The 12,649-nt window shown below is 35.7% G+C and overlaps 2 protein-coding genes across 2 annotated transcripts in view; both read left to right on the forward strand.

The window, feature by feature from the left end:
• Positions 1 to 12,649, forward strand: part of LOC107490082 (lupeol synthase) — a 45,040-nt gene that overhangs the window by 11,426 nt on the left and 20,965 nt on the right. The window lies entirely within an intron of this gene.
• LOC110281570 (uncharacterized) lies at positions 7,841 to 10,376 on the forward strand. Its single transcript, XM_021143930.1, has 6 exons — positions 7,841 to 8,053; positions 8,377 to 8,910; positions 9,136 to 9,393; positions 9,550 to 9,651; positions 9,751 to 9,913; positions 10,021 to 10,376. Exons 1-6 carry the CDS (start codon positions 7,841 to 7,843, stop codon positions 10,374 to 10,376), a joined length of 1,626 nt encoding a protein of 541 aa, XP_020999589.1.

Consider the following 12,649-nt stretch of genomic DNA (forward strand, 5'->3'; position numbering starts at 1 on the left):
ATGATAAAGTTGGTAGTTATGAAATAATAAAAATTTTATATGATTTGGACTAAATAATTAATATTTTAAAATATTAATACTGCTATTTTGGAAGAAAAAGAAATTAATTATATTATCTCTAATTCTTGGATTTGAACATTTTATTAAAAATAATTTGTAAGATTGACGAACAAATAGTATTTTTATACATTATCATTGTTGGATTAAAATTTATTTCTAATTACTATATTATCCCTATCTTTATTTGAAATTACAAAGCTACCCTTAAACCTAATTTTACCTAAACCCTAATTTCTCCAATTCCTAACCCTAACCCCCTTTGCCTCAGCCGAAATCCCTTCCCCCAAACCAGCAACAAACACATAAAACCTTGAAGAGATGAGAACCAGAGAGAAAGAGATCAGAGGAGAGGGGAAGAGGAAGGACGGCACCGGTGGACATCACTGCCGCCGCGCCATCGTGTTGCCGTTGTAGGAGAGGAAGCCGCGAGCCATAGCCATAGGACGAAGGAGAGAGCACGTGCGCACAGGAGAGAACAGAGCCACCTAGCTCGCTGCCACCGTGTTGCTCGGGACCATCGCATCCTCGCCGCCAGCTTCGTCGGATTTCACCGTCGAACCCTCCTTGCCGCCGCCATTGGAATCGCGAACAGGAGATGGAGAAGATGCGAGCCATGGCCGGAGTGGAGAAGGCGCCATGTCTGGTAGCTGCCGTCGTGTTCGCCGCCGTCGTCCTTGTCATAGAGTCAGTCGCCGCCACTTATGGTAGTCAGAGAGAGAGAACTCGAGAACAGAGGAGAGAAAGAGATCTAGGACTGAGCTGGGGTGCAACCACCGCGCCCAGTCGCTGTTCGCGTCGCCTTCGTCGGAGTCGCCATCACCATGACCTTGTTGCTTCGGGTCAACCATGTCTCTGCCTCTGATGTACCTTGTCATGCCATATCCATTGGAACTGCCGTGGTTGGAGCTTGTTATTCCAGAAAGCAATTTGCCGCCACCGCCTTCCACTCTGGCCAGCATCATCTTCTTTGTTCCAGTTCCAATGCCAATTTCTGCTTCTTATGCCTGTAACGTTTTCCTCCTCATTCTACTATCATTTTGTTCATCCGTTATACTCTGCCCTAATTATAGTAGCATATGGTTTTATTCTAGTTGTCATTTTATCTCCTGAGCAATCATTATTATTTGGTTTTGTGAAACGGACGGTTTTGAAGTGTTTCTTTAAAGTCGCTTATTTAAAACTTTGAAATCAAGTTTAATCCGTTGAAAATTTACTTGAGTTTGATTTGGTTTTCATGAAATATGAAAATGGAATGTACCTTTGGATTTAGTTGGAATTTGAGCTAATTTGGTTTTGAACCCTTTAAAGAGGGCTGTGAATTGGTTTGGATGGAAACCGGAAAGGATGGCAGAGTCTAGGTTTTAGAGGAGGTGCTGTCAAAATTCCGATAGAATCTGAGACTTTATTAAAATGTTATTTGGAAAATTACAAGTTAAAGAAAATTATGAGTTAAAGACTTCTACTATTTTATTTGGATTATTTAAGAAAGGGATGACTTATTCTTTTGAAATGAATTATTAAAAAGGAAATTATGATTTAGTCTTGTTTTTTAAGAAAAGTATTGTATCTCTTTTGGGAGCAAGCTATTTAGATGAGACTTATGTTTTAAGGCTATTTTAAATGTGAAAAGAGTTTATATCTTTAAATTTGACTTAAGGGTTTCAATTGGAGGAGTTTCAGTGACTTTGAAAGAACCTGAATGTCTATTAACAAGTTTCATTTTACAATATTTTGGGAAAAAGTTTTAAGTACTCCTTGAATTATGAATTTTTGCAAGACTAAAACAATTTTTGAGCAGTTTGAAACGCTTTAGAGTTAATCATGGAATTGAAACTTGTTTTGCTTAAGTAAAGGAAATGGTTTTGAAAGGAGTAATTGATTACATGACTCGGTTTGGCTTAGATTCTATTTTTATTACTCAAATCAGGAAGTCAAGGTTTTAAAGATTTTGAACGAAATTGAGGAATTGAGTTATGTTATTCTCCCCTAAGAACTTGAGACTCTGCCGAGGTACTTTTGTTATAAAATTCTGTTGTTGGACTGATGATTTTGAATATTTCGAAAGAGATCTTTCATTTGCCATGGTTTTGGAAGTTTTGGAAAGAGGATGTCGAGGGTGGATTTGTTTTAAAAAGGGAACCTACTTTGAGTAAAAGTGGCTTATGAGCCTGAGATGATTTGCGGAATGGGAACTTTAAAGCCAAGGCTGAAAAGAATTTATTTTTGATTTCAAAGTGAAGTGAATTGGGAAAAAGTGATTTATGGCTTGAATGACGATTTTATGAATTTGATGATGTTGGATGGTGGAAGTGTTATTTTGTTATGAGCCGGAATGGCTGTGTATGATAATGAATTATGGCTGATTGCGGAATATGTTATGAGTCGGATGGCTGACTATGAATCATGAATCTAATGCCGGATGGCTGAGAAGAATGTTGATTTATGGCTGAGAATAAATGCATATATGCTGAGTTATTGATATTGTGATTGTTGCACTTCCAATTATCTGAGATACGAGTTTTCCTGGGTAGAAGCAGCGGCTAGCCACGACGTGCTCCAAGTTAAGACTCGATACTCTGCTGACCCTCTGTCGTAAGTGTGGTCGGACACTGTAAAAGTTCCGGATGAGCTCGCCCCCGTGAATATACACTAGTGAGGGTGTTGGATGTGAATTATGATTATGATTGTGAATAACTCGAGTTGGGGATGCACAACAGAGGGACAGTACAATGGTTAGCTACCAGGACTTGTCGAGTTGGCTTTATAACCGACAGATGATATCATCAGCCATTAGGGCAGGCGTTCATCATATGCATCAATGTCACATTGTATGGGTGTGTATATTGTACTTGGTTTGCCTTTGTGATTACTTGTGATTAACTGTTAATTGTTCTACTTGCAGTAACTGTTTGTTTGTGCTTGAACTTTCCTATTTGTGTTTGCGACTGAGGCTCTGTTGGACTGTGGTGATTGGTTGTTGTTTGGGTGGTTGGGGCCTAGAGCCGTGGTTGATCATGAGGTGGGCCGAAGGCCATGTCTGGTTTGGAAAAGTATGAAAAACTAATTTGGTTCAGCTTAGATGCACCTTTTGAAAAGATTTTTTTGAATTTTTAAGAAATGAACAGTTCCTCTTTCAGAAAAGATTTTAGATTTTTCTTTTATAGTAAAACATTGCTTTTGAAAAGATGCATAAGGCGGTTATTAATCACTGGAACAGTTTTACCTTCATGTATCATATTATAGTAATTCTCAAAAATCCTCTACTGAGAACCCTTTCGAGGATGATGTTCTCACCCCGCCTACAAATTTTCCTTTTCAGGATATGGACGCAGAAGTCACGAAGAGTTTATCTAGTTGTTGTCGTGATGTTTTGTATTGTTTTAGTTATTATTTATTGTTTCCTCCCTTTTATCTTTATACATTCTGTATGAGGGATAAAAATTGTTTTGGCTAATGCTTGTAAAATTATTTAATATATATACATATGTATGTACTCTTTGTGAGTTTTGTAAGTTGTATGGTATGTATGGATGTACGTTACCTAACAAAAGTATTTTGGAGCGATATTGCAGTTTAAAGTTTCAAACAGACTCATATTTTAGTTTTAAATAGTATAAGAATCGTTGTAATATCCGAGCTATCAGAGTGACGCAGTCAGAAGCGTGACTTTTGATAATTAAGATGTTAAAAATAACTTTTTAAAAGACAAAATTGATCCCTTTATTTTGTTTTCTATGTCATTCTCATGAAGCTCGTTTTTTTAAAAGTGTTAGGGGTTAATAAATTTTGTGATTTATAGCTATTAATTAATTATTATTAATATTTTTAATGGTAGTAATTACATTTAATGATGTAAAATAAATTATTTTTTTATTAATTAAGTATTGACTAAATTTTAATAAAAATATTGACCCTAAACTTTTTTTTTATTATTTATCCTTCATCACTTGATTACATTTAATGATGTAAAATAAATTATTTTTTTATTAATTAAGTATTGACTAAATTTTAATAAAAATATTGACCCTAAACTTTTTTTTTATTATTTATCCTTCATCACTTATCAAGTAATAAAACATTTCACTATCCAATGTGATTGCTTGAAGCCCTAACAGATTCAAAGCTCTTAACAATCTGCCTATTCTTCAATATAACATTTTTTTGGTAATTGATAAGAAACAAAATTGGGAGGATTGTTAAAGCTCTGTTTTTTGATAAACTGGGAGAAAGAACTCTAAGAACAGCAATTGTTGAAGAACAAAATCGATACCAGCGTCTTTTGGATTAGTTTTATGTTGAACTTTCATGTTTACATATTATTTGGTTTAAAAGAATAGGAGAGAAAAGAAAATAGATAAAACATTAAATTTGTTATTATTTGATTTAAGAGAGAAAATAAAGAGAATAAAAAAGGTTTGGAGCCTATTCAAATGTTTTCTCCTCAAATATGAGATAAAAATTAACGAAAAAGGTGTAAACAATGCTAAAATTATAATTTTATCATTTATTTAATAGAAAAAGCAAAATTTTTAAATTCACTCCCTTTCAAATTTCAAAACACATCTTTTTTGTTCTTCCGCTTTAAAAAAATATTTTTTATTAATAAAGATAATATATTAAAATCTTGAAAATTAATTTGGATGACTGTTTTCTTTTGAAAAAAAAATGATTTAAATATATTAATAAATTATAATTTATATATAATATAATTTTATTTAGCTATAGTTTTTTCTCTTTTTATATTTTTTATTTAACCAAAAAAAAGATTTATTTTCTTTTTATTTATTTTCTCATCAACTAAACAACACATAAATAAATTCTCTTTTTTCTCTCATTTTTTCTTTTTTTTTTTTATTTTCTATCATATATACAAACAATGTGTTAAAGTTTCAAGAAAAATAAATTCTCTCATAAGAGCATTATAGGATTTCGATCCTATTCCATTCGCAACGTCACAATTTTTAGTATTTAAAATTTAAAGTTGGTCAAGTATTAGTAAAAAGAGAAAGTAATAATGTTTTAGTTAGTAAGCTATCTTTTTTTATTTAATTTTAAAAATTCTCATTTTTTGGAGGATTTAAGATTTAGGAATTATAGTTTAAGGTTTAAGATTAAATATTTATTTGGTAGAGTCTAAAATTTAAAATAAATAAAATAATTTTAAAAAAGTTGATTGATGTTGGCTGAAAATAAAAGGAAATCTGGAGGCGTTATCTGTACCATATAAGGAGGCGATCGTCGTCAAAGTCTTGGACAAGCATATGGGTTACACGGTGATGGTGCATAAGCTGCGTATGGTGTGGAGATTGAAGGGTGGGTTTCAAGTTCTGGACGTATGAAATAGCTATTTTCTAGTGAAGTTTGATGCTTTCGAATATCGGGAGAGGGTATTACTTGGGGGTCCTTGGATGATATCTGGATTATATCTTGCTGTAAAGCCATGGTCACCTGAGTTCTTTTTAGAGGAGAATGTTTTTGGATCCACCATGGTATGTGTACGCTTTTACGGCTTAGGGATTCGTTACTACCATGAGAAGGCTATGTTGAGGATTGCCGCTGCGGTGGGAAAGCCAGTGAAAGTAGATGTAGCAACGAAGATGGCAGCAAGAGGAAAGTATGCGAGGGCTTGTGTGGAGATTGATTTAGGCGTTCCCATTACTCGTAGTGTTGAGGTGGATGGGAGGGTTTTGGATGTTGAATATGAAAGCCTTGAGTTGGTCTGCAATACGTGTGGTTGTTATGGGCATGTTGGTGTGGACTGTAAATTGATTAGTTCAATTTCGGCAAACATTGATGAAACATGGGTGAATGAAGACAAGGAACAAGATCATGAAAAGATGGATCATGTGCCATTTTCTTCTAATATTGAGAAGCCTTTTGTTTCGGTAGTGCTACAATTGGGATAGAGAAGAATAAGGATAAGGAAGTGCATGTAATGGAAGGGGCACATGCAGGGGATACAACGTGGACCAAGATGGAAAGAAAGGCAAAGGGCAAGAAGGTCTTTTTGGGTAGGCATGACCAGGATAAGTCCAAAAAAGCTTATGTGGATAAATCTTCTAATTATGGTGCTAAAGGAGAACCTGCTATGAAAGGCATCAATGGGGTTGAATAATCTTTACACATAAGTAAGGGCATTCAAGTGCTAAAACAAGCGAGGAACTTTAAATTAGCTTCGTCAGGTCCTACCTCTGCTCAAGGTGTGACAAAGCAAGGACTTGGTTCAGAGCGGGCAGGGGCTTATTCACAAGGCACAGGGACTTCTAAAACGTCATTCAGAAGCTATTTAAAGAGATTAAGGCCTAATTCTCTTCAGAATTCTCCAGTTGAGAATGGGCACAGTGTGGTTACAGTGGAAACCCCACTCACTACCCTCAAATAATCTGAGGTGTGGGTCTCACTCCAAGTAATATTAATATGGATTGTGCAAACATTATATCTTGGAATGTGAGAGGAGGTAGAAATAAGCTGGCTTGGGTGCATCTAAAACAATTGGTAAAGAATTTTCATCTGTACATTTTTATCATTTTAGAGACTTATTGTGCTTTCCAAAAGGTGGCTGTCTTTTGGAACAGATTAGGTTATACTCCTATTCATATTGAAGAAGCTAAGGGGCATAGTGGAGGTATTTGGGTGCTCTCTGCATGGCCCAGAGTATCTTGCAATGTCGTGGCAGCGAGTTTGCAAGTGGTGTGTATTGAGTTTTCGATGGGCGGTTTCTCTTGGGTCTGTGCAGTGATTTATGCAAGTCCCGTTCCTAGCATAAGGGAAGAAGCTTGGAGGGTTTTGACAGATTTTGCCAGGAATTATTCAGGTCCTTTATTAGCTATTGGGGATTTTAATGAGATCCTTCTTTTATCTGAGGTTAAAGGTGGGAACTTTGTTACTCGAAGGGCAAAGCGGTTTAGAGCTCTCCTAGATGAGTCTGGCTTGATTGATTTGGGAGCTCATGGATCTTTGTACACTTGGTTCAGACATATGCAGGGTAATCGGTCCATCTCGAAGAGGCTGGATAGAGCTGTGGCTACTGATGCTTGGTGTTTTCGTTTTTCGGAAAGTTATGTGGAGAATTTTGCAAGGATGCATTATGACCACTATCCCATTATGGTGCGATGTCAAGGTAATGATAGAAGAGCCGGGGTAAAACCTTTTCGTTTTCAAGTAGCTTGGTCTTATCACCCAAGTTTTTCGTCGGTGGTCAGGGGTGCTTGGGACAAGGGTAGACCCAATCCTATTCGTTGCCTTTCTCAGGTCAGAGATGATGCTTTAGCCTTTAACCGAGATGTCTTTGGGAATATTTTTTTAAAAAAAAAGGAAATTGGAGAGGCGTGTGACCAGTATCCAACAGAGAATGGAGAGAGTTGATGCTTTATCCCTTATACAGGAAGAAAGGGAGTTACAGGCTGAATATAGTAATCTGCTTATGCAAGAGGAGTTGTTTTGGTATCAAAAATTCCGAGAGCACTGGGTCAGATTTGGAGATAGGAATACTAAGTTCTTTCATATGCAAACCATTATGCGGAGGAAGCGTAATAAGGTCCAGGTGTTGTTTTTGGAGGATGGAAGATGGAGTACTGATCCGCAAGAACTCGAAGACTATGCAACTGGATTTTATAGAAATCTTTTTTGCAACGTGGAACAGGTAGACCTTGATGTGATGGGGATCAGGAATTACCTTATTTATCTCATGAGGCTATTGAAAGTCTCACTAGAGATGTTTCTAAAGAAGAGGTTAGGAAGGTGGTTATGGGCATGAACTCATTTAAGGCCCCAGGTGCCGATGGTTTTCAAACTTTTTTCTTCAAGAAATATTGGGAAGAAGTTGGTACAGAGGTATGGGAACTTGTTAAGAAGGTTTTTTGCTGGGTTTAATCTGGATAGTGCTCTGTTTGACACTTTGGTGGTGCTGATTCCTAAAGTTGATAACCCGTCTCGCATGAAAGAGTTTCGTCCTATCAGCCTCTGTAATGTCATCTACAAGATTATAACTAAGGTAATTGTGGAGAGGTTATGACCTTTTCTACAGGATATCATTAGTCCTCTGTAGGGAGGGTTTATTCCTGGAAGGGGTGCCCCAGACAATATCATTATAGTCCAGGAAGTTCTCCATTTTATGAAGAAAACCAAATCAAAGAAGGTGTTCTTGCTTTTAAAATTGACCTAGAAAAGGCTTATGACAAGGTGAGCTGGGATTTTTTGGAGCAATCTCTCCTAATGTTTGGCTTTTTAGGTACTATTATTTCTCTTATTATGAAATGTGTAAAGTCTTCCTCCCTTTCTCTAATGTGGAATGGTAACCGGCTGGATGGTTTTTAGCCAAAGAGGGGTTTGAGGCAAGGAGGCCCTATGTCTCCTTATTTATTTGTTATTTGTATGGAGAGGTCGAGTTGCCTCATTGCTAGGCAAGTGGAGGTTGGTAGGTGGAAACCAGTGACTGTGTTTAGGGGAGGTCCTGTAATCTCCCATCTCCTTTTTGCAGACGACCTTATCCTTTTTTGCAAAGCGAAGAAATCTCAAGTGCTTCATGTTTTGGACACTATGGCCGCCTTTTGCAGAGCATCTGGTATGAAGGTGAATTTTAACAAATCACGTGCTATCTGTTCTATGAATGTTTCTAGACAACGCAAGGATCTCTTCACTGGTATTTCTTCTATCCGCTTTGCTAATTCTTTGGGAAAATACCTTGGTGTCCCCCTCAAGCATGGCAGAGTTACTAAAGCTGGTTTTAATGATGTGGTTGATAAGCTTACTAATAGGCTAGCATCTTGGAAAGGTCGCTTCCTTAATAAAGCTGGTCGAATTTGCCTTGCTAAATCAATTTTATCTTCTATACCTATTTATAGTATGCAAGTAAGTCTTTTTCCATCAGGTGTGTGCTCTAACATTGATAAGTTTATTAGAAGTTTCATTTGGTGTGGTAGTCATAATCACCGTGGTCTTCATTTAACATCTTGGAGAGTTTTGACGACTCCAAAAAAATTTGGAGGTCTTGCTTTGCGGGAGTCGCGGTTGGTCAATTTTTCTTTATTAGGAAAGCTAGTTTGGCAAATTTTGATGAATCAAGAGAAACTGTAGGTCAAGATTATGCTTCAGAAATACCTCCAGAATAGAAACCTATTTGCAGTTAAAGCAATGGGTTCTTCATCATATATATGGAAGTCTATTGTGCACACAGCTTCCGTATTAAAGGAAGGGTTTGTTTGGGAAGTGGGAGCTCTTTCTAAGAATTTCTGGTTTGACTCTTGGTTGCACTCTGGGCCAGTAGGAGCGAGGGTTGAATTTCTTAATATCTGTGAGGCTGCTTTGACCATTGAAGATGTTTACCGTGATGGAGTTTGGCATTTGGAGAGGATTTACTCTTTTATTCCTAGGAACTTAAGGGAAGACATTCTTAGTTTAGTTCATATTTCAGCTTCTGGTCGTGATTTGGGTTGGAGTTGGGAGCATATTGTTTACTCTGCTAAACAATGATATTTATGGTTAATTCAGAATAAGTTGAATTGGGATAGGAATATCAATTGGCTTTGGCTTTGGAAGGCGCGGGTCCTTGAAAAGTTGAGGCTCCTAGTGTGGCTTTGCCTTCATGATGCTGTACCAACTCAATATCTACATTTTCGGCGACATCTCTCCTCCTCATCCTTATGTACACGTTGCAATCAACTTCCCGAAACAATTCTTCATTGTTTTCAGGATTGTGAAGTGGTGCGATCAGTTTGGGTTTCTCTAGGTTTTTCTGATGTGAGTTTCTTTGGCTCTCACGAGGTGCATGATTGGTTCAAGCATGGCCTCCTCAATGAAGGTTGTTCCAAATTTGCAGCTATAATATGGTCAATTTGGCAAGACAGAAATATTGGTAATTTTCAGGGAGTTTTTGGATCTCCTAGGTCAATTGCATACAAGGCTTGCAGGTGGATGGTGAATTTTGAATATACAACTCAGAATTGAGTGTGTTGCATCCAGGGCTTAAAACCTCTGTCTTGGTCTCCGCCAGAATCTTGTGCTTGGAAGTTAAATTATTATGGGAGTGTGAACTTGGGGATGATTGTGTTGATTTTGGATGGGTAATTCGCAATAGCTCCAGTCAATGGGTAATGGGATGCTCAGAAAATTCCTTTGGATTTAGTGTCCTCAAGATGGAGTTGTGGAGTATATGGAAAGGTTTGGCTTGGGCTTGGGAGGCGGGTCTTAAACTTGTTGTCTGTGAGACAGATTGCACAGCAGCTTTTGAGCTAGTGACTGGTTGGCAAGTTTCACTCTGGCATCTTGAAAAAGAAGTGATACAACTGATCTTTGAGTTGAAGTTAAAAAGGGATTAGGATATTCGTTTTGAGCTTATCCCGAGAGAAGCTAATGTCGTGGCAGATCGGTTGGCAAAGATAGGATCTGGAGGTAGCGGAGCTGATGAGATTCACTTTTGGCACCAGCCGCCAGAGGTGGTTTATCCTCTATTGCTGTTATGAACTTGATTTCTTTTCTTTTTCTTTTCTACTCTTTTGTTTTTTCTCTTGGTTGTTCACCAAAAAAATAAAAGTTTTAAATCGGCGCACCACTGAATTTGTATTAGAAAATTTTTTTTGCTCCATTTTAAATGAGTCAAGAAATTACCAACCCAATTTGACTCGTTTAAGTTAATGGGTGAGTCGAATCGACTCGTTTATAAAAAGAATATCCAAATAAATAAAAAATATCATACATTCATATATTTTATAGTAAATTATTTGAAGTATAAAAAGCTTGTTAACAAGAAAGCAATTTTTTTACACTAAAAGAGCCTTTATATACCCTTACAAAAAAATGAGTTAGACAAGCTAATACCAGCAAGCATGCACTAGCTAAGGGTGTCCATAGATCGGATCGTATCCGCAGATCCGCGGTAAATATCCGCAGCCAATTTGAAAATTGCGGATACGATTCGATCTGCAAATTGATCGGATCGGACAGGATCCGATCCGCATCTTTTGCAGATCGATCGCGGATATTTGCTCTACATCCGCGTATCCGATCTGCGGATCCGTAGATCCGCACAATAATAATAAAAAATAAATAAATATATATGTTTGGTATTATATTTACTTGTTTGTATATTTTAGTTAGTAATTATTATTCATATATTGTATTATTTTATTTTTGTTATTTAGAAAGAGTTTGATTAAAAATATTTTAGGAATAAATAAGTTTAAAAGTATAAAAGAAATATTTTTATTGAATTTTTTTACATAGAAATATGATTAAAAAGAGAAGGTTTAATTATACAGATATATCCGATATCCGATCCGATCCGATCCGCACATTTGCGGATCGGATCAGATCGAATCTGGCACTAAAAAGCGCGGATATCATATCTGATCTGATCCGATGAAAATTGTGCGGATCGGATCGAATTTTCGACCATATCCGATCCGATCCGATCCACGGACACCCCTAGCACTAGATAGATCCGATGGGTTATGCTACGTGTACACCAAAATCAGTCATCAGTATAAAATATATGTTGGAATACAAATATACATTGAAAATAAATTAAATCACACATGTATTTATATACAAAGACATTGATGACTGATTTTAATGACTAATTTTGGTCTATAAATAGTATTTCTCATTTATTTAACTCAAAAGTTATGTGTGTTGAGCTAAATTGACCCGCTTTTATACTGAGTTATAATTTTACTGCCTCAACGCATCCATTTTTATGAGTGTTTTGAGTCTACTTGCGGATCAAGACTCGTTTGACGACTATAACTAAAAAAATTGACTCTCTAATGCTATCGTAACAAAAAATAATAAATTTTATTTGTCATCTATCAATCTTATTTTGTGTTGAATTGACTGCGTTTATTTATCGTTACGGGACATTGAGATAGACAAAGACACAAAATTATAGTGGCAGATAAAATCTGAATAGAAATATTGTGTTCAAAAATATTAAAATAGTATATTTTGTATCTATCTTAATAAAAAAACATAAAAATACTAAAAAAAAATAAAAATAATTCTTTTATATTTTATTTTAATATCTTATCTTCTCTTATTTTTAAAACCAAACTCAATCCGAAAAACAATACTGCACCTGAAAACCTCTTAAATGTTGGTTAGCATCCCTAGCTAACATGTGTTTGCTTTTCCAGCATTCTATCAAGGACGGCATTGAATGGTATTCTAAACGTGTCTGGTATTTTCTTTTTTCTTCTTTTTTGGGTTGGAGTAGGTGGTTCCTCTTAAATATTTTTCACATGGATATATAATGGGCCCGAATATGTTTAAATACTTGTCCTTACAATTAGCATATAAATTAAAGAAATTATTTGAAAAAAAAAAAGAAATTATAAAAAATATTTTTATTTTCGAAAAGAGATATTAATTGCTTAAAATATTATTTTTATCAATATTTCAAATAATATTATTAGTAGAAATAATTTTTGAATAAAATATATTTTTTATTTTTAACATTTTTAATTTTTTTTAAATTACCGTTATGATTTAATTTTATTCTTATTGTTAAAATTTTTATGGTATAAATTAGTATTATTTTTAACTTTATTTTTTATTGTATCACTGTCACCTTCAATTCTAACTTTAACCTTAACAT

The sequence above is a fragment of the Arachis duranensis genome, chromosome 5 (genome assembly GCF_000817695.3).
Source record: "Arachis duranensis cultivar V14167 chromosome 5, aradu.V14167.gnm2.J7QH, whole genome shotgun sequence".
NCBI classification, from domain to species: domain Eukaryota; kingdom Viridiplantae; phylum Streptophyta; class Magnoliopsida; order Fabales; family Fabaceae; genus Arachis; species Arachis duranensis.